Source organism: Lynx canadensis, chromosome C1, assembly GCF_007474595.2.
Source record: "Lynx canadensis isolate LIC74 chromosome C1, mLynCan4.pri.v2, whole genome shotgun sequence".
NCBI classification, from domain to species: domain Eukaryota; kingdom Metazoa; phylum Chordata; class Mammalia; order Carnivora; family Felidae; genus Lynx; species Lynx canadensis.
Genome location: NC_044310.1, coordinates 31493199 through 31520071, shown reverse-complemented (window position 1 = coordinate 31520071; position 26873 = coordinate 31493199). Strand labels below are relative to the sequence as shown.

At 48.1% G+C, this 26873-nt stretch overlaps 1 protein-coding gene across 1 annotated transcript; it reads right to left on the bottom strand.

The window, feature by feature from the left end:
• Positions 1-613: 613 nt before the first annotated feature.
• CTPS1 (CTP synthase 1) lies at positions 614-26132 on the bottom strand. The gene is given in 20 exon segments (XM_030326310.1): positions 614-1309; positions 2551-2642; positions 3126-3270; positions 3752-3848; positions 3949-4004; positions 5043-5139; positions 6415-6458; positions 8311-8373; positions 9050-9144; positions 10354-10442; positions 12910-13042; positions 14716-14867; positions 19013-19093; positions 20271-20354; positions 21461-21577; positions 22335-22435; positions 24920-25090; positions 25959-25991; positions 25994-26067; positions 26069-26132. Coding segments are annotated over 19 exon segments (1770 nt in total). The 5' UTR covers positions 26122-26132; the 3' UTR covers positions 614-1309; positions 2551-2557.
• Positions 26133-26873: the final 741 nt, after the last annotated feature.

Sequence of the window (26873 nt, the reverse complement as noted above, 5' to 3'; positions counted from 1 at the left end):
AGAAAAAAAAAGCTTCTCAAGGCGCCTGGGTGGCTCAGTCGGTTAAATGTCTGACTTCGGCTCAGGTCATGAATGACCTTGCAGTTTGTGGATTCGAGCCCCGCATCGAGCTCCATGCTGACAGCTCAGAGCCTGGAGCCTGCTTCACATTCTGTGTCTTCCTCCCTCTCTGCCCCTTCTCTGTCACGCTCTCTCTCTCTCTCTCTCTCAAAAATAAACATACATTAAAAAAAAATGGCTACTCTCAGTTTTTAAACGAAGTGTCATCAGATCGTCCACCAAAGGATGCCCCACTGGAGGAGAGCCAGGTACTGAGAGTTCAGGTGACACAGACATGTCTGGCTGCCACACTCAGACGTTCCCCACCGGCCGCGGTGTAAAGCGCATCACAAAGCGTGGCTCATTCTGCATTATTTATTTCTTAAGTTAGAGTATACACGGGGGCTAGCCAGAATAGGACGGGCACACGGCGGTGCCTACTGTTACGGCACATTAAGAAAATAGCTTTCCATATTGCATTTCAACCGCAATAACACCGTTCTGGAAGGAAGAAATCCCCTCAAGCAAAGCTGTCTGTAGATGAGAGGGTTTTAGAGGCAGTTTCCCCAAAAGATTCTTTGTTCTTTTTTTTTTTTTTTTTTAAAGCAACCCCTTGATGCAAGGAGTATCTCCCAGCCCCAGGAAGAGAAGTGTGGCCAGAGCACAGGGATGCGGAAACCACGCTTCCGAGAGACCGGCCACCTGCTGTTCCACGTGACCCCAAACTAACCGTTCCCTTTGGACGACAGTACCAGTCACAGCAGGCAGCGGGCGGCCCCGCAGAGCAGGGGTTCCCAGCATCGGCCGCCGTGAGCACTCGCCAGAATCGTCCCTCCGCATGCACTAGGTCCGCGTGGCCCACACTTCCCACGGTCTAGGCATTCAAGGGGAGGCGACGGGCTACACGCCTGGATCCACCACGACAGGAGGTAGTTTGGAGAAACGAGGTGACCAATGGGCGCTCCACCGGCACGCGCATCATCCGCTCCTGCCCAGAGGACCCGCTCCTCGGCCAAGAGCTTTGGGGACCACACGGGGCGTCCACACCGGGCTTCCACACGGGGTTTCCACACCAGGCGTCCACACGGGGCGGCACTGTGTAGGAGCCGATACACAGGATGGGACATGCGAGTCACAGAGTCTTCCAAATACCTTTCCCCCATAATAAAATAATCTTAATAAAAACATAATTTAAAGGAAGTGTCAAAAGCTGAGTGTAAAATCAAAGCTGTAAACTCTCAAGTCCGAAGGCTGTCTGGAAGAATCATCCCTGTTAAACAAAAGAAAAAAGAGAGAGAGAGAGAGAGAGCAGTTACACGACGTATGTTCCAGTAGACAAGTGAGGATTTCGTCGGCTGCTGTGGAAAACTACGCCAGGGGCTCAGTGAGGACCAGCGGCAGGAACCTAACGCAAGGAGTCAGAAGCTGCATTGGTGATTCCTGCACCCCCACACATTTTCCAGACCTCAGGGGCTCCGGTCGGTGCGCCCGGTGTCCTCGCAGGCCGCTGGCGGGGGAGCCTCCACTCGACGCAGCAGGGAGCGTCTCCACAGACTTGACCCGCCACCCAGCCCCTGACCGTGAACGCTTGCTGTGTCTATAGCACAGTTTCTCAGACCAGCAGACACCCCCCACCCCAACCCCTGCAGAGCGATGCACGCGTGCGTGTGTGCTAATGGGAACCAGCACCCCCTCATGCTCTCACGGGCCAGTGGCTCAGCGTCCAGGGTGGGAGGGGCACAGCCATGCATGTGAACGTGAGGGGCGCAGGCTTCAGGAGGCCGCCCGCCTGTGGTGGTGACGCCAAACATGGGACCGCGAGACAGCCCTGGTTCCTTCAGACCCCACGGGTTCCTGCCACCCCAGCCCCCTTCTGACACCCCCACCACCAAGATGTGGATTTTTGCCGACATGGTTCACTCAGTTATCACGACATTTTACATAATTCACGGCAGTGCCCAAGGCTACCAGACTTTATAGACGTACAAACCCTGTCACCATAAAGACTAACGTTCAAAGCTGGCCCGGTAACTGTTCAGATTCTGAGGGAGTTCGAGAATAAGCAGCAGTCAACATAAAAGTGTTGTAGGTATCAATCTTAAAGCACTTCCTGACGAAAGCCTGAGTTTCTGCAAAAGTGACCAACGCCGCTTTGTCATACCCGTCACCTCCTTCATGATCTCTAAGTTTACAGCTACATGAAATAACAGGGTCTGAGAACCCAGTTCCCCCAGATTAGGTCAGACTGGCACCTGAATGAAGCAATCGGTAACAAGACAGCTGCCCAATGACTCGTGTCCCCTCCGCCCTGCACTGGGGTCCCCGAGGCAGGGGGACGGGTGCGCTGTAACTCAGACGGGCCTCTCACCTGGCTGATGCCCACACGGACCCTACCACCTGCATTCTGGGCAGATGAAGTTCTCCACACTGAACCTTCGCGATATCCTTGCAATTCTAGTATTATCGCCATTAAAACAAACAAAAATACTACAGCTTAAAAACACCACTTACGTCATCATCAGTCATGATTTATTGACGGAAACTTCAACTCGGTGATTTCAGAGTCCGGGGAGCTGCTTCCACTCCTGTCGCTGTAGGTGTCCCTGTGGAATTCAGATGGTTTATTCGTCGTCTCCCACCAAACACACGCTTTCCTTCTCTGTTTTTCTAGCCACCATCACCACAGGGACACCTGCCTACCCACAGCAGGAATCAGACGCTTTCCTGCCTTATGTATTTAGCATGGAGCTGTAGAGGGATTTTCTTCTTCTAGTTACAAAAGACATACGTTCGACTTACACTGTGGTCCTGATACTCTACCCACCAGCTCAGGGTGAGGATAAAGTCTCAGCAGGGCAGGAAATCCACCAGGGCTGTGGCCGCCAGCCCGTGAAAGCCAGTTCCCCACGGACCCAGGGTCCTACTGCTACATGGGATCCCGGAGGCCAGGTGCTACGGTGAGGGGCCCTGGCCACCACAGGGGGGGGGGGGGGGGCTCCGGGTGGCACAGAAGCAGCCGGGAACACCAGGGAGACCACAGTAACAGGCAGGGGACACCCTGATGGACTACAGAGGAGTGACCGCACCTGGGCGAGAGCCTGCAGCCTTTCTGGAGGTAATGCGGGAGCCTCCCCACGGAGGCCAGCAGAAGGCCAAAGTACGGAGGCGAAGGCTTGATGGGCCTGGACAGGAACTCAGGGTGGTACTGGACTCCAACGAAAAAGGGATGCTCTGAAACAGACACGCAGAAGCAGCGCTTTCATCATGTGCATAGAACACAACAGATGAGCAAACCTCGTCAAATGTTTCACCTTTCTACGGACCCTTAAAATGATCGAAAACCAGCATCTGAATCAGAACCTAGAGAAAGGCAGCCAGAGAACGGGGGGAACGGATGCTGTCACCCTGCTCGCTGTCTCCCCTCGGGGGTTCCCGCCCCAGCTCCCCCTGCTCCCTGGCTTCCGTGGGACCAAGTCTGCAGGTCGTCAAGATCGGAAGTGGGGCTCAAGGGCCAAGTCCAAGCTCTCATTCTGGAGAATGAGGACCGAGGCCAGGAGTGCAGTGCTGGCTGAGGAAGGACAGGCTTCCCAGGCCGCCGGGTGCCTCGTTCTCCAAGAGCACCCCACCAGGGCCGGGGCCCTCCCTACCGCCATCAGGCCAGTGCTCACTGCCCCCCCCCCCCCCCGCCCACGCACAGCCACCCCGCGCTCACCCTCCAGCTCCACGATCTCCATCCGCTCTCCCCCAACATCCTGGCCAACAAACTTCAAGCCCTGCTCCTCCAAACACTTTTTCAGGACTGGATTCACCTATGGAAACATGAAAAGTAAGCTGACTGACCTCTCAGCTTACTTGTCTAGAGTAACCAGAAGGAGGAAGGTTTAAAAGCCACAAAGCTCCCCCGCTTACCTCAAATCTGTGGCGGTGCCTCTCTTCCAAGTAATCCGGGTCTCCGTAGAGTTTCCCTGGCAAAAGCAAGCATGCTCCCGTAAAGAGTCCTGATTTCACAGAACAATCTATTCACTACTGCCTCTTGCTTCCCAGTTTACTTTTGAATCACCTACAGCCAGGCCTTTTGAAGGTCATTTCTAGGATTCTCCAGGCAACCACAGCCTCCTGCCTATAGCAGCACCATTTGCATGAATTCTTGGGCTTGGACTGTTTTGACCACACCAAGAAAAACTAGAACAGCTGTTTCCTTTCCATCACCACCCTCCAACCTCGATTACTGAGGTACAAGAGCACTTTCCTGCTGGAAACTGCCTTGGAAAACACACCAGGACATATCAAACAGTGGAAGCCTAGAAAGACACTTCCAGAGCTACAGGGATGGTCCTCAGGGCAGCGCCATGCGGTTAAGTCACAGGCACAAAGAGCCTTGGCACCAGGGCTGTGGGGTGAGGCCCCCAAGTCCACAGAACACAGAGCTGGAAGGACCCCAAGGCCACCTACTCAAGTGACTCAAACTGACAGACACATGGGGCCCCGGCAAATAAAGACAGAATTTTCCCAGTGGGCAAGAAAATGAGATTGAATGGAGTAATTCTCCTAAATGTTCCCCCCCGCCCCAATTTTCTCTAAATCTTTAGCGCGTATTAGTACTTTTCGACTAAAACCTTGTTAGGTTGGACCATACGAAACTGCCTTTCTGGGGGACAGAAATCGCCAACATTGGCAGTTTAATTCGGTTCAACCGAACAGACGAGGTACAGGACAGACTGTGTGGGGAGAGTTCACCTGCCTCCTTCTGGTCAGCCGCCCACACCCAAGGCCCCCAGGGCCCTGACCGCACTGCCTGCAAGCTTTCTAAGAGCCACACTGCTTCTCTGGTTATTACAGCACATCCTAGAAGAATGTGACTAGGAAGGGGGGAAAAAAAGACCTCAAAAGCAAGAACAAAACCAAAAAAGTCAGCCTGGCTCTTCGGAGCCCCAGCAGCAGCCCAAGATGTGCGTCCTGGGCACGCAGAGCTGAAGGCGGGGCCGGTGAGAGGCCGCTCTTACTCATGACCGAGTTCTTGGTCTGGAACAGGGTTCTCCTCTTGCCCAGCCTCATGGTTCCGCCCATCTGCCCAGGATTGTGTTCTGGCATGTCTATGACCTGGAGGTGTTCAAAAAACAAACACACGCTACCAAACTCTGCCTCCGTTAGCAAACTGCCTACACTGAGTGACAAGAGCCTGGCAGGAGGCTCTGATTCCCCAGCCCTTCCTTACAAGAGATGTTTGTCACTGGGGAAATGCCTCCCCATAATCATTCTGTGAACCTGTGTTGGGTAGCGGCTTAATCCTTTAGCCTGTCCTCCTGAGCTGTAGGACCGAACACAGCTGCTCCTGCCCGTGGCCCTTCCTGCCCCCAGCACTTCAGACCATGAGGGCTGCTGGGCCACAACACGCTCTGGAGACTAACGTAGCGGCACGGATGCAAGACAGGATATGCTGATGTTACAGCACGTGTCCCCTCCACCGGACTCATGAGCCACTCAGAGGACAGGGATGCTTCTCCAGGGTTTGCCGGGTCTAGGCGGGAGCCTGGCGGACGTGTGTGGGGCGGAGAGGCCGAGGCCCCCCCTGCCACGGGAGCCCAGCCCACCGCTCGGTCCCGGGCTCCCCTGAGCACTTTCTAAGGCCTCCAGGCCCCTATCTGAGCCCTGCTTTCCCACCACCCCGAGGCTGCACACTTCAAACCCTTCATTCTTCTCCTCCTGAGCTCTTAGTATTAGCAAAGTTCAACTGCAGGTCAACAAGCATATCTCGATGCTATTTAAATGCCCTGAGATCAAGAGCTTGGTCCACTTTGTTTATCACAGTGTCTCTGGTACCAAGAGCCCGCCTGTCACCCCCGGGATAGGAGATTCAAAGATGGGTAAAGGCGCTATTCCTCCCCAGGAGCCATATGCCTCTGACAGGAGACATCACACAAGGTACGGGGGCCTCCAAAAGCTTTGGTTACCATTAAACACATCAGAACCATATTCCATGGTTCCTGAATAACATCCCGTCTCCCAGGGTTGTCGGGGATGGAATGAATGAATACACGTTAAGTGGTGAGAACAGTGCCTGGCGCATAGTAAGTGCCCATGTGGGTGTTTCGTGTCAGTACAAAACGATCGTTAGAGTGCCAAGAGGAGTTAAGGGCTAAGGGGAGTGGGGATGAAGAGTGATTTTAATCAGGAACCACCCTGGTTGGGGTGATACCCGTCTTAAAAACTTTCTGTTGCGAACTGGGAAGAGAAGTGAGAAACTGCACAATGAAAAATAAAAAAGTTCTTTCTATCCAGTCTGAGGGTTCTCTGGGGGGATCCAGGGGTCTCTTTCCGGTGCCCGCCCCCTCCACACCCTTCTAAGCCCTGGTAACATTCAAACCCTGGACTCACCACAGGATGATTGGTCTTAGGGTCAAACTCTGTAGAGTTGGCATCTGAAAAATCAAAACACTTACGTTACGAAAAGAGTTACAAACAAACCTGATTATTGAAAAGTGTCATTCCTAAGCCCTAACTCACAATTTCCCTCCTCGATGTAAAGCGATCCTTCGGTATTTAGAACAAAACTAAGGATAACGTTAAGACGTGAAGGACTCAATGCACAAACACAGGTGAGTTTTTCCATTACACCTGTTAACTCTCTGGGAAGTCAAGCTGCACAAAATGGGGAAATCAAAACCAATGGCACAACCTCATAACCTTTATTTAGATAACGCATCCTTATGACAGTTCTTACACTGTTCTGTCCATTTTTTCCTCTCAGGCTGCATCTCTCCGGGCTGGAATACATTCCTGTCCTCCTGTGCATCCTACATTGCACTGCCCCATTGCCTCCCTCAGCAGCTACATCAGAACTGATTTCAACACCCAAATAAGCCTTCCTCTCCTTTACTGAATTTATGGTCTAACCATAAGCAAAACCACAAAGACTAGAAGAATCAAGTTCCTGGTACAGCACGGCTCCTTTTGTGTGACAGGCTAGGTACTGTTCCTAACCACGGCCAGGTCCCAAGCAAAGCTAAGCCTGTCACCAAGTCACTCACCCACCTGGGGACCTGAGTGGGCAACAGACTGTAACTGGGCAAGGGTCCAGGGTGCCCAGAGGGCCAGATCTAGGGTGGTGGGTGCTAAGACGGTGCCCGCCAGAGGCTCAGGAGTCAGAACTACAGGGCATGCTGCCTATGAAACAGCCACCATGCCCTCAGGGTAACTCTCAGAAAACATGTGCAATGAACCCAGTCCTAACAGTCAGCTGGCCACAGGAGAGCCGCTCATCCTTTGTGGAGCCAGGCCGCTTTTACACGCCTCAGGATGCTTGCTTTGTTTTTCTTACAACTTGTAAGGTCTTTCTGAAAACCTCATGTCTGTCAGCTGGGCTACAGAGACTAGCTTCTTCCATAGCCCCAGTCCTCGGGCTGTGTGGTTCCGTCCCCCACCGACTGCACTTGGCCTTGGGACATTAGCAAGCTAGTTAAGTGCCTACACACTGGGCCGGTCATTTTGGAAGCTGGTAGGTCGCCAGGCTGTGAATGAGGAGCCTTGCCACGTGGAGAGAACCAACTGGATATCCCTGCTGGGCAGAGCTGGATGGGGGGCAGGATCTCAGATACAGGGCGCAGAAAACCAGCCAGCCGAGTCCACTCAACGCACAGCATACGGAGACACGATAAAACGTTGGAAGCCACTGAGTTTTCGGGTGGCCTGGACAGTTAGCCAGGCACAGGGCCAATATTACGGAGTATTTCCTATTTGCCAGACACTATGCTGGGACTATTCACATGCACTATTCCATTTAATCCTTACAACCATGAGAAATAGGTACCATTATCACCCCATTTTATAGAAAGAACAGAAGCCAAAAGGGCTAAGTAATTTATCTAAAATCACCCACAACAAGTGACTCAGAATTTGAGCTCAGGTCTAACCAGCTCCAGGGCCCAAGTTCATGATAACCGCACAGCCTCACACAGGCCAGAGCTGTTGGCTTCTTGCTCGGCAGACGCCCAGGGATGGTGGCCACGGGGGTGGACATGCAGGAGTCTCCAGAGCAGGAAATGCAGGGGCAGAGAGCCCAGGCTGCTTGCTCAGCTGTGACCCCTCCTTCCTGTGGTCGGGCTGGCAGAGCCACGCGCGCCCTCAATGCACACAGGGTTCCCCTTTGCTGTTTCCCGCCAGGTATGGAGAGACCAGGCCTGCCCTCCTCTACCATCACGCAGGAGGCAGCAGGCTTCACGCGCTTCAGGAAAACACTTTGGCAAGAATGTAACAAGTTTAACAAACACTCACCTTGCCATCCCAGCACATTTCTGGAAAATTCAACCACTGCCAGCTGCATTCCTAGGCACACACCTTGCAGGTGGAGGGGAAAAACAAATGAAGCTCCATTAAAAAGGCAGCTCCTACGTTTCCCACCAGCCTGTCCTGGACTTTGTGTCCTGTCTGCTCGCAAAAGGACAATCACAAACTCTCATGTTTTCCTGCTGTAAACATGCACCCCCTGCTGTGTCATCTGTATCAGCTTTCGAACACTGGATATAAGTGCATATGAAGATGCCAAGTTTTAGAAGCTATTTGGTTCTAGAAATAAGCAACACTCTACTCATATTTAAAACTTCAAGTTTTCTTATCCTCTCATTAGGTTCCCATTTACAAGGGATCAAGTTGAAAATTACTACAATTTGCAGCATCAGGAAGCATCCAAAACCACTTGGCCCAAATTCCAAGTGAGGATATAAAACCTAGCTTCACATGTCCTGCCCAACAGCCGGGCTCAGCGAACAGCCAAAATTTCCTGATTGCCATTTCATTCTCTCCAAATTCCACGACACGGACACGTGGACGAACGTACAAGCTCTTAAAACTTTTCACGCTTAAGGGAGTCTGAATTTCTCCCAAACAGAACCAAACTGGCTTCTACTTGAGCTGACATCTAGAATGAGGGCGCCTAAGCTTGCTTCCAGTGACCTCCCTGTTTTATTTACAGGCTCCCATGTGGCACCTTCTCCTGACCTCTCCTACTCCTTACCCAAAAAAGGCTTCTTCTGTTTCCGAGCCCAGGCGATAGCTTGGATCTTTCCTTCCGTCCCCCGAACACCAAATCCCCCGGGAACCAGCACTCCACTGTACAAGAGAGCACAGCACAAGGCAATGGACCCTGCCCACCAGCCCAACTCGCAGTAAGCACCCAAGGAGCCATTCCCAAGACACGGATGCCACGAAGTCACTCCGCGCGTTTTGCCACTGGGGCTATATCGTGATTGCAAGACTGCCAGTGAGCTGTATATAAACACCAAATACTATGAACTTGGAAGATGCACATGAAGGGGCGCCCGGGTGGCTCAGTCAGTTAAGCGTCCCACTTGGGCTCAGGTCACGATCTCATGGTTCATGAGTTCAAGCCCTGCGTCGGGGTCTGTGCTGACAGCTCAGAGCCTGGAGCCCATTTTGGATTCTGTGTCTCCCTCTCTCTCTGTCCCTCCCCGACGTGCACTCTCTCTCTCTCAAAAGCAAATAAACATTAAAAAAAAAAAGATGCACACGAAATGTTTCTGAGTAATGCTACAAAACGCTTACAGGGAAAAGGTGGCACACACGGATTCTTCCCTAATATTTAGTATAAGTTATATTGCTATAAATGCAACTTTTTACTTCTTGGCGTAAAGTGCTCCCCTGAACGGGAAAGGAGCCTTCCTCATCCTCTTAGATGGCCTGTTGAGCTTGGGGTCTCGTTCATAGCTATAGGGACCCATAACATCCAATTGTTCCAGTGATCTAGAATTTTGTGATTTTCTACTATAAATAATGGCTGCCAAAAACAAACCATGAGACTCCACTGAAGGGTCCTCATCAAATGTTCCAGATGAAAATCTTTAAAAAATTTTTTTTAATCTTTATTTTCAAGAGAGAGAGACAGAGCGTGAGCAGGGGAGGGGCAGAGAGGGAGACCCAGAATCCGAAGCAGGCTCCAGGCTCCGAGCCGTCAGCACAGAGCCCGACGCGGGGCTCGAACTCACGAACCACCAGATCATGACCCGAGCCGAAGTCGGACGCTCAACCGACTGAGCCACCCAGGCGCCCCCCTCCCCGCCCTGGTGAAAACCTTTAAGCCTCATGAGTAGATGCATACGACAAATGTCATGTTTTCTTTAGGTTCAACTGTGCTGATAAGCTGTATTTCTGTAAGGCTTAAATCATCCAGACTGCGGCCCTTTCGGTAATCAAAAGCCATTCAAAAAGTAGATTACCTACTACTGGTGCACAAGAGCCCGGCACTCTGCTCCCCGAGCCCACCCCCGAGCCCCCGGAAGCCGGGCACAGGGCACTACTCACTGGGCGCTACAGAGCTTCTGCCAGGCTTCGTGGTAGCGTACGGGCTCCTCCTGCAGGGTACTGGGCTCCAAGTCCGTGGAATCTATGTACTGGGGACATAGGAGACAAGAAGTAGGCCATGACTCCAGAGCTGCTTTCTTCCCCGCATTCCCAAATTATATTATCAGTGTCCTATCTCCCTTAAAAATCGGGTTTTAAAATTAGAACCTTCATATATTTAAACTCGGTGATAATCTCCAGACTTGAAAATCTTTCTTATATTGTAAAATACAAACGTTTCCTTCAAAACTCATTTGCCTCCCCAAGGCCCTATACTCAGCACACTGGAGCGGCTCTGCCGTGTTCTCTCCATCCGGGATACATCTCCCCAAGCCCACCTTCAACCCAGGCTGGTTTTTTTTTTGTTTTTTTTTTAATGTTTTTATTTATTTTTGAGAGAGAGAGAGAGAGAGAGAGAGAGAGAGAGAGAGAGAAGCAGAGAGAGGGAGACACAGAATCCGAAGCAGGCTCCAGGCTCTGAGCGGTCAGCACAGAGCCCGACACGGGGCTCAAACTCATGAACTGTGAGATCACGACCTGACCGGAAGTCGGATGCTCAACTGACTGAGCCACCCAGGCGCCCCCAGGCTGCTTTTCATTTTGTTCACCTTTACTGAAGTATAACTGACACACAATAAGATCCAGGCATTTTAAGGTGCACACTCTGATCAGTTTTGTCAAACACACACACGAAGGTGTGACCACCGCCACAATCAATGGCGAAGAAAACTAGTGCCATCCCCGGAAGTTCCCTCTGCTCCCCTGCAAGCAGTCTCCTCTCCACTTCCTGCCCCAGAGGCCCCTGGCTCTGCTTTCTGTCACCACAGAGGCCTCTTCTAGAACCTCACAGAAATGAAAACATACAACATACAGCCTCCCGTGTCTGGCTTTTTTGGCTCAGTATGTTTTTGAGATTCATCCCCGGGCAGTTTCCCACTGTAGAAATATACCTCAGTGTGTATATTGCCTCACTCTGGATAGTTAGGGTTGCTTCCAGACTTAGGCTATTAAAATAATAGTCCTTTTGTATAAAATTGTGTATATGTGTGTGTGTGTGTGTGTGTGTGTACTTTTGTTTTCACTTCTCTTGAGTAAATACCTGGGAGTAGAACTGCAGGGTCATAAAATGTACGTCTACCTTTATATGAAACTACCAGACTGTTCTAAAGCAGTTGTAACATTTCACATTCCCACCAGCAAGGCATGAGAGTTCCACATCCTCACCAACACCCGTAGCCCCTCTGGCGGGTGTGTGTTAGTATCTCACAGAGATTTCATTGGCATTTATTTGCATCTGCACTGAAGGTGTTGACCTTGACCGTCTCTTCACATGCATCAGGTGCATCTCTTGTGGGCATGTCCATTCAAATCTTTTGCCCACTTATTATGTCATTCACCTTTTTCCCTGCCTAATACCCTGCAGTGACTTCCCTAAACCTCAGGGTAAGACCCAGCTATGGCTCAGTTGGCGGGATTCATGACCTCACAGGCCTGTCTCCAGATATCTTCTGAGTCACACTTGTCTATCCACGGACTTCCCAACTAGTCCCCATCTCCAAGCCCTTGGGTATTCTCGACCTTCTGTCCGGACGCCCTTCCCTTCTGCCTTACCCATCTTCCCAAAGTCTCCCAGAGTCCCTCCTTGAGGAAGTCTACCCTCCTCACACGTCTACCCAGACAGATTCACCCCTTCTTCTGTGTCACATCTCAGAGACCTCACTGACTCATTCACCTCTCAGCCCCGCATCTAACGACAGGCACAGACTACGTCCGAGTGGATACAGCAGATGAATGAGCCAAAGCAGCAGCAAGAGGAAGTCAGGGAAGTGGAATGAGATTCCATAATTCTTAAAACCTATACAGTAAGACACTCCACAGCAACCTGTTCGCAAGCACAAAGCAAACTAAATTATGACACTGAGAAACACCTGGAGAAGTAGAAGGCCAACCCCAGAGCCAGTGGGGAGGACAGCCGGAATTGGAGTCCCGAACCTTAATACTCTATTGCCCCAAGAAGATGAGCAGGGGCCGTGCCCCATCGGCTCAGCTCCCGCCCATCAAGTCATAGGGCAAAACACAAGACGTGCTCTTCCCTGAAGGCTGCCCACATTCCAGGCACTGACCAGGCAACTGGACATACATTTCAGAGAAACCTCCCAGCTCCAGCAGGTGGGTGTTAGCATTTCCACTGCAAAGGTAAGTGAAGAGCAATTATGCAGGGTGCCTCTGGCTCACTGGGGCCCCCCCATGCCCATGGGTCAATTTTACTTGGTCACCCGATAATTCAAATTCAACTACTCACTTTCTCAACTACTACTCTGACCATCTCTCCCCTTCAACATCTCCTGAAAATGTTCTACTGTTCTCTCCAAGCCAGGAGCCAACCACGAATCCTTTCTCTTCCTAAAAAGAAATTCTGAGTTCCAAAAATATAAAGTAGATATCATGCAGCATCTATGAGAACGCAGAAGGCCTCCCCGTTCATGCCTCAGCTGAATATGCGCCACCCATCCTTACCTTGATTTCCAACTTGTGGTTGATGGCCAGGGCAGAATGCTCCAGAGCTTTAATGACAGAGGCATACGAGTCTGAGAACTTGGTGTATTTGCCCACGAGGGCAATAGAGCAGGTCTCCAGCAAGCGATCGTATCTATGAAAGGCCAAGAAACACCAAATTATTTAGAATGTATATGCCATCATGAGATCAAAACTGCTTTCTAAAAAGGAGAAAAACATCTCTGGGAAGAATATAATGAGAGCAGATATTATCTGAGTTTCATTTCCAGGACAGTAGAGAGGGAGCTACTTTCAAATCCATGTGGCAGGCTTTGTAAAGAAAGTAGGATTTTAGGGGCACCTGGGTGGCTCAGATAGTTAAGTGTCCAACTCTTGGTTTCAGCCCAGGTCATGATCCTGTGGTTTGTGAGATTGAGCCCCGTACTGAGCTCCGTGCTGACAGTGAGGAGTCTGCTTGGGATTCTCTCTATAGATACATAGATAGATTAGGTAGGTAGGTAGGAAGGAAGGAAGGAAGGAAGGAAGAAAGAGCGAGCAAGAGAAAGAAAGGATAGACACTTAAAAAACAAAACCAGGAAACATTAAAATCCCAAGGAGCAAGAAAAACTAACAGACATGAACAGACCATTCATTAAGAGTTAATGTGATGAAGGAAAGAGTCAAAAATATTCACACAGCAGTCTATACTCATTAAAAATTTTCATCAAAGGGCGCCAGGGTGGCTCAGTCGGTTGAGCGTCCGACTTTGGCCAGGTCATGATCTCGCGGTCCGTGAGTTCGAGCCCCGTGTCGGGCTCTGTGCTGACAGCTCGGAGCCTGGAGCCTGCTCCAGATTCTGTGTCTCCCTCCCCCCCCCTCCGCTTCTCTATACCCCTCCTCCGCTCATGCTCTGTTCTCTGTCTCAAAAATAAATAAACATTTAAAAGAATTTTTTTTCATCATAAAGTAATTAGTAACAGATCAAAAAAGCTTATGGGGTGCCTGGGTGGCTCAGATGGTTAAGTGTTTGACTCTTGCTTTCAGTGCAGGTCATGATCTCCTGGTTCGTGGGATCAAGCCCCATGCCAGGCTCTGTGCTCAGCATGGAGCCTGCCTGGGATTCTCTCTCTCAAAAGAAACATTTTTTTTAACGAGTTGGTAATACTGTATGAAAAAATATCATAGAACTGTGCACCATCTTTGTAGCAACATACGGATATACACGTAGACGGATGAAGACTGAAAGGGAAAGTGTCAAAAGGAAAGTAAGCATCACAGAGCAACGTGACGAGCGCTTATTAACACCGTCGGGCTGTTTCGGCAGCTGCGACAGGGCACACACCCGGGGCTCTGAGGCGCCGCGTGAAGACCTCTGATGTGGCGTCAAAGCATCGCTGGGCTTAAAAAGGAACAGGGACAGTTCTCAGAGGGACACAATCTGGCAGCAGTAGCCACACACCAGGCTAGGCACCCCTGCTCCTCCTTTCCTGGTGCGCGGTGAGCAGCCCAGTCCCACACGCAGCTCAGGTGCCGGGAAGCGCCCCAGGAGTGCTGCGGGCTTGGCCCGCCATCCGTGTGGGCCTCGGGTGTGACGGCTCACCCAGGTGTGGTCAGTCGGCACTGATTCTCTAGTCGAGGGGACCTAAGGCGATAGGTGTGTGACCTGAACTCAGCTCTACCAGGACCTCCTCATCCCTGAACCTGTCTCGACACCTCTCACCACGAAGACCTTCTCTAATATGAGCTGACAGCACAAGCGAATTCCCTGAGACCTCACGAAAAGGAGAACAAAAGCTCCAACTCCCAGCTCCTTATCACGACGCAAACCTGTCTGCCATCTCTTTCCACTTCATCAGCATTTTTCGTGGCTGCCTCTCGATCGGAAGGTCAAGTCTCCGGAGAAAATAATCTACGACCCCCTGCTCCTCTAATAACAAGGGGACTCGGTAGATGGATGAGACATCGTGGACACAGATCACCTGCGGAGAAAGGAGCAAAGGTTATTAATAAAAACAAGCAAAAGCTAACTGGGCTGGCACCCTCCTACTGGCTATGTCACCGTCAGAAAATAACTTCCAAATCTGAAAATGGCAAAAAGGGCTATTTTCTAGGAAAAGTAGAAATTACCCAAACCAACTCAAGAACAGAATAAAAAATTAGCAGCTAATCTCTTAAGAACATGGACGCAAAAATCCTTTAAAAAAAAAAAAAAATCACAGGGCACCTGGGTGGCTCAGCTGGTTAAGCGTCTGACTCGGCTCAGGTCATGATCTTGTGGTTTGTGAATTCAAGCCCCACGTCAGGCTCTGTGTTAACAGCTCAGAGCCTGGAGCCTGCTTCAAATTGTGTCTCCCTCTCTCTCTGTTCTTCCCCCGCTCATGCACTATCTCTGTCTTTCAATGATAAATAAACATTAAAAAAATTTTTTTTTTAAATTACAAACCAAACATAAACGTAGTTTTAAAAAAACTCATGTTCAAGCAGGATTTGTCCCAAGAACAATGGCTGTCAAACTTGGCGGTACACTGAAATCACTTGGGAGACCTTTTAAAAATCCACGAGCCCATACTGCACCACACATCACTTAAACTAGAATCTCTGGGGCTGGGAAGCAGGCATAGCACTTTTCCGGGCTGAGTCTGAGAACAGCTGCATTAGGATATTTAACAGTGGGATTTACTACACGAACAGATTAAAGAAGGAAAACAAAATTTGCCTTAGTGGATGCAGAGCTAATAAAAATTCAAAACCAATCCATGATTAAAATTCTTGGTGTATGAGTAAAAGGGAAAATGTGAAAAATGTTTAAAAAAAACCACAGCAAACATCATTTTGTTCAATATTTAATATTAACGCTTAATATTTAAAGTCTGAAAGAAGGCAAAAGTGGTCACTATGACTACTTCTATTCAATAATGTACTAGAAATATTAGCCATTACAATTAAGTAAGAAAAAAAGCAGGGGCACCTGGGTGGCTCAGTCGGCTAAGTATCCGACTCGGGCTCAGGTCATGATCTCATGGTTCATGACTTCAGGCCCCATGTTGGGCTCTGTGTTGATAGCTCAGAGCCTGGAGCCTGCTTTGAATTCTGTGTCTCCCTCTCTCTCTGTTCCTCTCCCGATCCCGCTCCCACTCTCTCTCTCAAAAATAAATAAACATTAAAAAAAAAAAAAATTTTTAAAGGGGCACCTGGGTGGCTCAGTAGGTTAAGCGTTCAACTTCGGTCAGGTCATGATCTCATGGTCCATGAGTTCGAGCCCCACGACAGGCTCTGTGCTGACAGCTCAGAGCCTGGAGCTTGCTTCAAATTCTGTGTCCTCTCTCTCTGCCCCTCCCTCACTCACACTCTTATCTCTCTCTCTCCCAAAAATAAACATTTAAAAAATTTTTTTTAAGAAAAAAAATATATATATATGTGCTGGAAAATAAGAAATTGCCAAGAATTTCATACACTATTATTGCTTATCCATAAAAACCATGAGCATTTACCGGTAAACAATCAAAACTAACAGAATTTCAGTAAGGCTGCTAGGCTTGAGATCCATGGACAGAAGTCTGCAAGATTGCTATACATGGGTCATATCTAATCAGGAAATTTAAGTTTAAAAATATTCCATTCATGTAGTTACAAAAATTATGAATACCTATAATTAAATCTAGAAAAAAACTTCACAAAGATAGTTGAATCTTTAAAAAGCACCTTTATGAAGAAATTATAGATTATTATTGAAGGACAGTCCTTCCAACAAATGGACCTAGAACTGGCTATCCACAGGCAAAAAGATGAATTTCAACTTTTACTGGAAAGTTGCTATACATAAAAGTTAACTCACAGTGGATCCTAGGCCTAAACAAAAGACCTAAAATTATAAAAGTTTTGGAATGAAACAGAAGGAAATCTTTGTGGCATTTGTTAAATGGAGCTCTTGGATAGGATACCAAAAGCACAATCTATAAAGAAAAAAACGGATAAACTGGAGTTCATCATCATGTAAAAGCTTTTGTGTTCCAAAAGACACCATTAAAAAAATAAGAGCCTTGTAGGAAAATGTGCAAACCATGTATCTGATAAAAGACTTTTATTCAGAATATGCAGAGAACTCCTAGAAGATAAGCAACTCAATTAAAAAACAGGCAAAAGGTTTGAAATTCAAATTTAAATCTAGAAACGCCTGTCACATTTTTAACAGTGAATAATTTTAATAACCTAGTCTACCATGGAACTGAATTACCTTCACTTGCTAGGATAGAAATATCTCAAATAATTGACGTGCGTGATAAAAAGGTTGCTCATAACAATGAAATTATTCTGATGCGCCACATATAGTCCCCAATTTACAATGGTTCAACTTACTGTATTTTGCTTTAGGATGGTGTGAAAAAAACACACAGCTGGCAGAAAGGGTACTCTGCATTTTGATCTTTTCCCAGGCTAGCAACAGGCCGTATCCTCTCTCATGGTACCCTCTCTCTCGTGGTGCCCAGCAGTGGCAGTGAGCCACGGTCCCCAGTCAGCCCCACGATCACCAGTGTGAAAAACCGATATGCTTACAGCCATCCTGTGCCCATACAACCACTCTTGTTTTCTACTCTCAGTACAGTGTTCAGTAAACTACACAAGACATTCAACACTTTATTGTAAAATCGTCTTTGTGTGAGAGGATTCTGCCCACCCACAGGCTAATGTAAGTTTTCTGAGCACACTTAAGGTAGGTTAGGTGTACTAATTGCATTTTCGACTTAACGATGTTTTCAACTTACAACAGGTTTACCAGGATTTAGCTCTTTGTTAAGTCGAGGAAGATCTGGTCTTTAGTATGAAGCCGAATCCCTGAGACAGAGCTCCCAGATCAGGAAGCACACTAGGAAACTGATCTCAGGCCCAGGCCGTGCTCACACCCTAACGCCTGAGCGCCCCCCCGAGATGGGGAGGTCAGAGGCTGTCCTGCTCTGCTCACTTCAATGCCAGGCCAGACTTTCTTACCCTCACTTCCACACTCCTCGCTGTCCTGTAAATGGATGGGTGAAATACAACTCTGCCGCTGATTCTCTCCTCTCCAGGCCAGCCAGGCTCCCCTCCTTCAGCCAAACCTCCTGATCCCCAGTAACCCACCAGCAAAGCAAACCACCCACAATCTAGTCACAGATTCCTCGACCTCAATGTCCCTTCTCCCCTCCTTCAGCCAAACCTGACCAGAGCCACAGTCTCAACGTACCACCACCAGGACGTCCCCACCATACCCCAAATTTGAATTTCCTGTTCAGTGGGCACCCTCCATTAGCACAGGTCATGAAAAAGTCTAAAATAGGTTTAGGGGCACCTGGGTGGCTCAGTCGGTTAAGTGTCTGACTCTTGGTTTTGGCTCAGGTCATGATCTCAGTTTCATGAGCTCGAGCCCCGCAACAGGCTCTACGCCTGTGCAGAGCCTGCTTGGGATTTTCCCTCTCTCTCTGCCCCTCCCCTACTCACACTGTCTGTGTCTCTCAAAATAAATAAACAAACAAACAAACTGAAAAAAATAAAATAAGATAAAATAAAATAGATTTGGAGCCTTTACCACCTCAGACACCAGGCACTAGGAGTATAAAGTTGAATGAGGTGGTCCTTGCCTTCAAGAAACTCCAAGTCTATGAGTGGAGGCAAACACAGATGGACACGTGGACACACACACACACACACACACACACTCACAGAGGGGCAGCAGGACAGGTTCACAACCAGCACCTGTAATACACACAGGTCACCCAAGAAAGACCAACCATGAGGTTTGGAGGTGATGTGGTTTGACAGGTAAAGGCTGCCAGACAATACTGTGTCCTGGCTGGACCCTGAGGGATGAAAATGAACAGGACAAAGCCAGGCCGACGGGGAGGGCGACCCATTCAGCATGGCTGGAGCAGAGTACAAGGAGTTGGGGAGAAGTGGCAGGAGGGGGCAAGGATGTTCAGAAAGCCAAAGAGGTAAGGTACTGGAGAATCACAGAGCCAACAGGCATCAGTTCTAGAGAACGGTCCAATGTCTCAAATTGGGAAAGGACAACAAGCCTCAGGAAAGTGGTGAAGAGACTTCGGGGTAACTAGAAATCCAACACGATTTGCGTGAATATGAAATTACTACTTACTTGTTCAGGTTCGACGTGGCAGAACATGGATATTTTCTCCTTCACTGATGTGTCCAGAGGATTTGAGCACCTGCACACAACCTAGCAGGAAAGAAAGTAAGCCGTTTGGACAGAAGGAAGGGATCACAAAGTTGGGTTTTTCTCCTGACTGAAATTAAAACAGACACCAGCTTCTTAAGCTGGATGAAAACGTTAACTCCGGCACAATGCACACCAACTATGAAAATACGACTTGTTTTCAAAGCTGAAATTCCTAAATCCCGCTCCGGAGAAACATTAAGGGGGGCGGGGGGAGGAATGGTACAGATGAACACACAGATAATGAACTACAGGAACCAACTGGGGTTTTCCTCAGTTAATGTCTTGGGTGGGGGGGGGGGGGGAAGGGACAACAAATGACAGACAGAGAGGAGACACAAAGCATGACCTCATGCATGCCCGTGAGGAAATCTTTGTAAAAGACAACCCCACTTCAAAGCACTAACCCTGTTTCTCCACCACCAACGAAAAGCATGCCAAGAAAACAGAGGTCTTATCTGCTGTGAAGCAGAAATTTTCTGGTTTGTTTTTTTTTAAACTGAAGTATAGTTGATACACAATGTTGCAGTGGCTCCAGAAAAACAACCTAATGATTCAACTCTATACCCTATGCTCTGCTCACAAGTACAGCTACCTGTGTCACCACCACAGGACGCCATTACACCACCACTGACCATATTCCCTACGCTGTGCCTTTCATCCCCATGACTTATTCATTCCATAACTGGAAGCCTGTGTCTCCCATCCTGCCCATCCCCCACCACCCCTCCCTCTGGCAACCACCAGTTTGTTCTCTAGTTTGTTCTCTAGATGTACGGGTCTCTTTTTGTTTGTTTTGTTTTTTAATTCCATATAAGTGAAGTCATACGGTATATGGAAGATTTTTTTTTTGCATTAAAAAAAATTTTTTTTTAATTTACTTAAATCCAAATTAGCTAACACATAGTGTCGTACTGGTTTCAGGAGAAGAGCCCAGTGATTCATCACTTACTTGTAACACCCTGTGGTTTGCCCAACAAGGGCCCTCCTTAATGCCTATCACCCATTTAGGCCCTCCCGCACCCACCTCCCCTCCAGCAGCCCTCAGTTTGTTCTCTGTATTCAAGAGTCTCTTATGGTCTGCCTCCCTCTCAGTTTTTATCTTATTTTTCCCATGAAAGAGAGATTTTAATTAAGCATACAAGATCAAGCTTGAAACCAGGGAATCATAAAATCTTACCAGATCTGGAGAAAGCCCGAGCCCTCTAAGTTCCCGAACACTATTCTGGGTGGGTTTAGTTTTCTGCTCCCCTGTTGAACTTGGCTATTTTACAAAAGGGAAAAAAAAAAGTTAATTTCTCTATGATAAAAAGTTTAAGTATGACTTTTCTCTGAACTTCCTTTATTGATCATTTATCTAATTTAGTTTTTATTTTTGTCAAAGGTACTCGTGCATAGATTTTAGAGTCAAATGATTCTACAAGGTCTGTTCTGAACAACACAACAGTGAACCCCTCCCCTTCCTCGAACCCCAGGGGCAGCCAATCTTCCACTCTTAAATGATCCTTCTGGTATGTTTCCCGCTACGTCCAGACATGTAGTTTGAGGCATTTTCTATTGATTTCCCTGTTAGAGGAGGAACCCTCTCCCTCTATTACACACACACCTGTCCTGTGCCTGCAGCCCATCTCATGATACCTCTCCAGTGTTAACATGTGTTTGAGTATTTAAATACTGCCCACTTGGGAGTGCCTGGGTGGCTCAGTCAGTTAAGCATCTGACTCTTGATTTCAGCTCAGGTCATGATCTCCCGGTGCGTGAGATTGAGCCCCACACTGGGCTCTGCACTGGCAACGTGGAGCCTGCTTGGAATTTTCTCTCTCCCTCTCTCTGCTTCTCCCCTGCTCAAATGCACGCATGTATGCACTCTCTCTCTCAAAATATACAAACATTAAAAAAAAAAAAAATTCCCTTTGCTCTAGCTGTAGTGGGGTTTCACCGTATAGTAGAGACAAGTGGGACTTTTTTTTTTTTTAAGTTTATTTAGTTTGAGAGTAAGTGTGAGTGGGGGAGGGGCAGAGAGAATCCCAAGCAGGCTCCACACTGTCAGCGCAAAGCCTGACACAGGGCTCGAGTCCACAAACCACAAGCTCATGACCTGAGCAGAATTCAGATGCGTGTAACTGATTGAGCCCCCCAGGGGCCCCCAAATGGGACATTTTCAATCCACCACCTTCAACCGCAACTTCCCTGGCTAATTTTCCAAATGTTTTCCATCTGAGCTTTTCCAAAAGTCTGATTACAGTAATTTTAAATTCACAAAGACGGTCTTTATTCCCTGCATCTCACGCGCCTAAAATAGACAAGGAATGAAAAGCACCCTCTTCTCTCTCCTTCCCACCTCCACAAAGTAAAATTCGAATGCCTTACCTGAGGGACTAGACTGACGTGAATATTACAAAAGTTCTCTCTTTTGACCTTGAACTGGAACTGACGGAAGGCCTCAATAAAGGGCATGCTTTCTATATCTCCCACCGTTCCACCGAGCTACAAGAACAAAGTTCTGTTAGAGATCAAGCACTAACCCTTCCTTTCATGGGTCAGTTTTCGGACAACTGCACCCCATTATCTCAGCTCAGCGATCAGTAACAGCATAATGTGGACTCTCTGAGCGCAGTTCATGTCACTTAGCAGTAAATGACATTTCTTTATGCTGAACAGCTACTTTCTGGACAGGCTCTCCATTCCCCAAAGTTATGGATCTGGCAGATCTGGCCAAGAAAAAGGCCAGGTGAAAGATATACTAGAAACTTTATTCATACCAGTCACGAAGCCAAGAAACCTAAATCTTATCTACTTAGCCATAAATAACTGTCGTGTGACAAGGTATCAGTAATAGGCTGATGGAATTTCTGAGTCCTCTATTTTACATCCAACGGCTAGGACCAGCAGAGCAGGAGTAAAGAAACTGAAAGCAACGGGGCTCATTCAGAGATGAGAGGATTCCCACCAGAGGAGAGATGAAGGTCAGCTGACTTTCTCAAGAGAGAGAGGAAAATGTGTCCTGCGGCTCTTACTGGTACAGTCATGATAAGTGAACGAAGAGGCTCGCTCTGAACCTCTGATCGCTTGCACCTACTCGCGTTCAACGGCCTGGCCCCATCCCAGGACTGTCACTGTGCCCTTACCTGTCCCACTGTGGTTAGGGTCAAGGGCCTCACAGAGCACTGTCTTACCAGGTGCTGATGGCTGACTAAGGAGGTGAATGTGTGTGTACACTTGGTTAGAAAAGACTCCTACAAACCTCAATAACACACACTTGAGGCTCTAGGCCGTCTTCATCCACAGGTATTAACGCCTGTCTCATGACCCACTCCTGGATTGCATCTGTGATGTGAGGGACAACTGGAAAAGAGGAAAGAGGCACGTAACATACACTTTCCTATCAACACTGGTGGAGGGAGATACACTTACTATGACAACAAACGGCTGCAATCTTTGCCTAGAGCGGTGAAGGGGTCATAAACATATTTTTGAGACCACTCTTACATGGCATTAAGAAATCTTTGAGCTCCGGGGTGCCTGGGTGGCTCAGTCGGTTGGGCATCCGACTTCAGCTCAGGTCATGATCTCGCGGTTTGTGAGTTCGAGCCCCGCGTCGGGCTCTGTGCTGACAGCTCAGAGCCTGGAGCCTGCTTCGGATTCTGTGTCTCCCTGTCTCTCTGCCCCTCCCCCATTCATGCTCTGTCTCTCTCTGTCTCAGAAATAAATAAACATTAAAAAAAAAAAAAATTAAAGAAATCTTTGAGCTCCCACTGTCTGTGGCCTCCTTTCCAGGTTTCCAAGTCGTGGCTAGAAGCACAAGAGGGTAAGGCCAAGAGTATATCCTGAACCCGCATCAGTGCCCTGGCCCCTCTGCAGAGGGCCCCGGGGCTGCACCACCATTCAACAGACCCTGTGGCAGCCGCACCACTACTGCTGAAGGCTGGCACTTCACACCTGGGTGCCTTCCAGGCCCCGGTTCCATTATGTTCCAGTTTATCAGAGGATACATAATCCACAGATAAGAGAGGGTACAGGACGGCGGGGTGGTCAGGAGCACAGCATCTGGGGCCAGAATGTCAGATTCGAACCTCAGTTCCACCTCTCATTAGGTATGGATCCTTGGGACACTGCTTAACTATTCTTAAGCTCGATTTCCCTATCCGCTAAGTGGAGATAACAGCTTCCACTTCATAAAGTTGTGCAAATTTCATGAGCCACCACTGGTAAAATGCTAAGTAGAGCGCCAGTGCTCAGCAAAGTCAGCCAGCACTGAACACTTTTTAAAACCCTAGCTGTCGGGCCAGAAGGCAGGTTCCTAAGGGGCAGGGATTACTGTTTAACCTGCTCTGTATTTAAGCAGCGGTGCCTCAGGCACAAGGATATTCATTATCTACTGCACACACAGCAGCCAAAGGGATCTTTTAAATATGCAGTTTCCCCCCATCCCGTGTTTTAAACTCTCCAATGGCTTCCCACCGCTCTGAGTAAAATCCAAACTCCAGGCCAAGGCCCAAAAGGCCCTACATACCTAGCTGCAGCCCACCCTCAACGCCCCCACTCCCCACACCCATCCCCCTGGTCCCCTGGCCTGACTGTAGCCTCAGGCCTCAGGCCCCTCCTCTGCTTGTCCCCTGGCTGGCCTCTCTCCTCTAGAATGCCCCCTCGTGGAGTCTCCCTAACCACCTGTCCAAACTGGCCGTCCCCACGCATTCTTTCTCCTATTTCCTTCACAGCTCTTATCAGACATCTTGTTTCATCCGTTTGTTTTTGTGTCTCCCACGCGGAAGCCCCCATGGGGGCGGTAGCCTCGCTGCTCTCCTTCATCCATAGCCCCAGCGCCAGACAGGGTATGTCCGCAGTGAGCATTCAAGAAACGTGTGATGAATGAATGCACACAAGAATGAATTCGCTAGAGGCCTAGAACAACAAACTGTATGATCGAGATCATCTTAATTCCTAACTGATCCCCTTTCTACGTGTCAGGAACTCAGAGAAATGGTGTCATGCAGCTCTTTTCGCCCTCCACGCAATCAGGAGAGCCAGGTAATTAGTAACTCCATTTGGCAGAAAAGAGAGCCAGATCTCAAAGAGGTTAGTATCTGCCTGTGTTCACAAGCTGGTAAGTGGCAGGGCTAAGATCTAAACATGGGCTAAGCAGGGGCTAAGTGGCTTTCAATTTAGCAAAGTCTAAAGCCAAGGGCAGATTCACTCTCATAACTCAGAGAAAAGCCACTTTTCAGCAAACCTCTCCCACCCCCCCAAATTTGGACTTAAGCCATCACACTAGACCAGTGGTTTTCCAACCCACCTTTAAGAGTGCATTTTCTCAAATGAACGCTGTTGCAAAACCCCAGGGCAGCAGGCGGACATAAGTGAAGCTGGCTGGTAAAAGGGCAGGAGACCCAGAGAGCCGCTTCTCAGACTCCCACAGGCCCACGCGCACCGATGACCAGCCTGCAGACCAACGTACACAACGCACGTTCTTGTCCTACCACTGTTTACAAGTGGGTCCCACATGCACAACATATATACACGGCCTAGCTGACTGCCCTGATCTAGCTGCCTTCGTCACTTCATACCCATCACTGTGTAAAAACAACAGCTCTCTGGGCTCAAATCATGCCGGACTGATAGCTTCAGTGGCATTCATACAGCAGCAGGGGCTCCTTCATATTACTTTTTGGGTAAACAGCCATACAACTCTAAATTTTCAACGGAAGGCATGGTTCAGTAACAATACCTGGACGCTTTCAGGCTGAAATTGCATGAAAAGTAAATTTTTGTTCACAAAAGAAAAGCAAACTGCTTAAGGTTTTCACACCTTGAGGGCAAATCCAGTTTTACCTTGGACGGTTTTCCCCAAGTAATCTCCTTTGCGTTCCTTGTTAATGACGTACTGGTAGATCTTTCCAGTGGTCAGATTATTGTCCTTGGTGAGGTGGATGTCTAGGAACCGCTCATAGTTCCCTAGATCAAGGTCTACTTCCCCACCATCATCCAGCACAAAAACCTCGCCTGCGGTGAATAGTGAAAACGGTCAGGGTAAGTGAGAAACACCCATGTCATGGCAAATGTGAGGCTCAAAATATAAACACTCAAATAGAACAAAGTCTGCATTACCTGGACATGAAGCAGAGAAATTTATTTCTAGAAAACTAAAATATGACACAAAGAAAGAAAAATATCACCACCATTCTCCAGAAGGCAATAGCTTACTTCCAGCCTATTCAACAAGCTCAGTCTGAATCAGGAAGTTATAAAATAGCATTGAACGGAAGGAAATCATAGCCTCAAGGCGGTGGAGACAGGGAACTTTACAGGAGTGTGGTATCTGCTGCCTAAAGAGAAAGAAACTTTCAACAATGCCTACTTGTGCAGCAAAAGGTTTCAAACGTGATAAAAGCACGATTTCCTTCAAAGCTCACACTGGATACTAAGGTCCTGCTGATTACAAAAACCAGCTTCGGGCTACACTTTAGTCCCCAAACAAATTGTGAAACTCAAGTTTCTCCCATTCCTTTGTTTGACATTCATTCCTTAGACGTCATTCTAGAGTCTTGCCCAGAATGGTTCATTCCTACCAATCACAATAGGAGACCAGCATACAAACTGGAAAGGGAAAAATGTCTTATTTTTTCCCCCGCAGAGAGGGGGTTTCTATTATAGAACCTCTAGACTCTAATCACTATGTGCCTATTAGATTTCTGCTTCCTCTCTGTCAAGGGTGAGAAAAACAGATTCTGCTACACTAAGGACCTTTTTGGAAGGCAGGAAAGCAAGTCACGTAATACAAAATACACAAATTTCCAAGGGCTGATGTATATTCTTCCACATACTCCATAATTATTATTTTAAACAAAAGAAGGAAATGCATCGTGCTTACCATGCTCATAAGGAGAGAATGTTCCCGCATCATGTTAATGTATGGGTCAATTTAATTTGAAGTTACATGTAAACCGCATGATTTCAGTATCGTGCCTACGCTGCTGGCGTGATTCCTTTTCCATTCCTGATATAACACCACCAGTAACTAGAATGTACTTCATTTTACTTTTTGACCTGGGAATGGAAGAAGGAAAATTACAGATAAACTATATTCCCACAAAGCAACGTATCTGGGTTCAAAGGCTAGCTGTTACCGCTTCCTAGCTATGACCCCCCCCCCCGGGAGCCTCAGTTTCCCTCCTCCATCGCACGACTTTAGAAGGTTGTTATGTGATGTGAGCTCCTAACAAACATTTCTTGGGATCACTGAATGGCTTTAGTCAAACAGGAGTTGAAAAAACAATGATAGTCACATAATGTAGCTTTCGTGTTAAAGCTCTGACAGCCAACAACCTTGAAAGACGACCTAATAAAAAAATAATTTAAAAATCTGACAGAACTATACTATGCCCCAAACATTGGCTGACATAGCCAGCAGACCCCAGGGTACAGAGGCAGGTGCCTCATTATTTTCCCTGCATGGGGAGAAACAACGTCTCAATCTTGGATGAGCCCTGGATTGCCTGATTGCTCCACAAAAGAGAATGTCTTTGACTAACCTACAATGTATCCCCAAGAAAACAGAGCTTTGCTAGGTTATGGAAGACGGAATAAAAGAACTTCCAACATTTAAAAGGAGTTGCAATTAAGCCTAAAAATCCTTTAGTTAAAGGTAGTTTGCTCCTGTAGTTTATTAATAACTTACTCCTTCCCAGTTGTGCGGCTGTTTAACACAAAACTCTCTCCGAGCTATAAAATGAAGAGAAACCATATATACTGGAGGAAAGGAACATCAGATAACAAACCAGCCTGA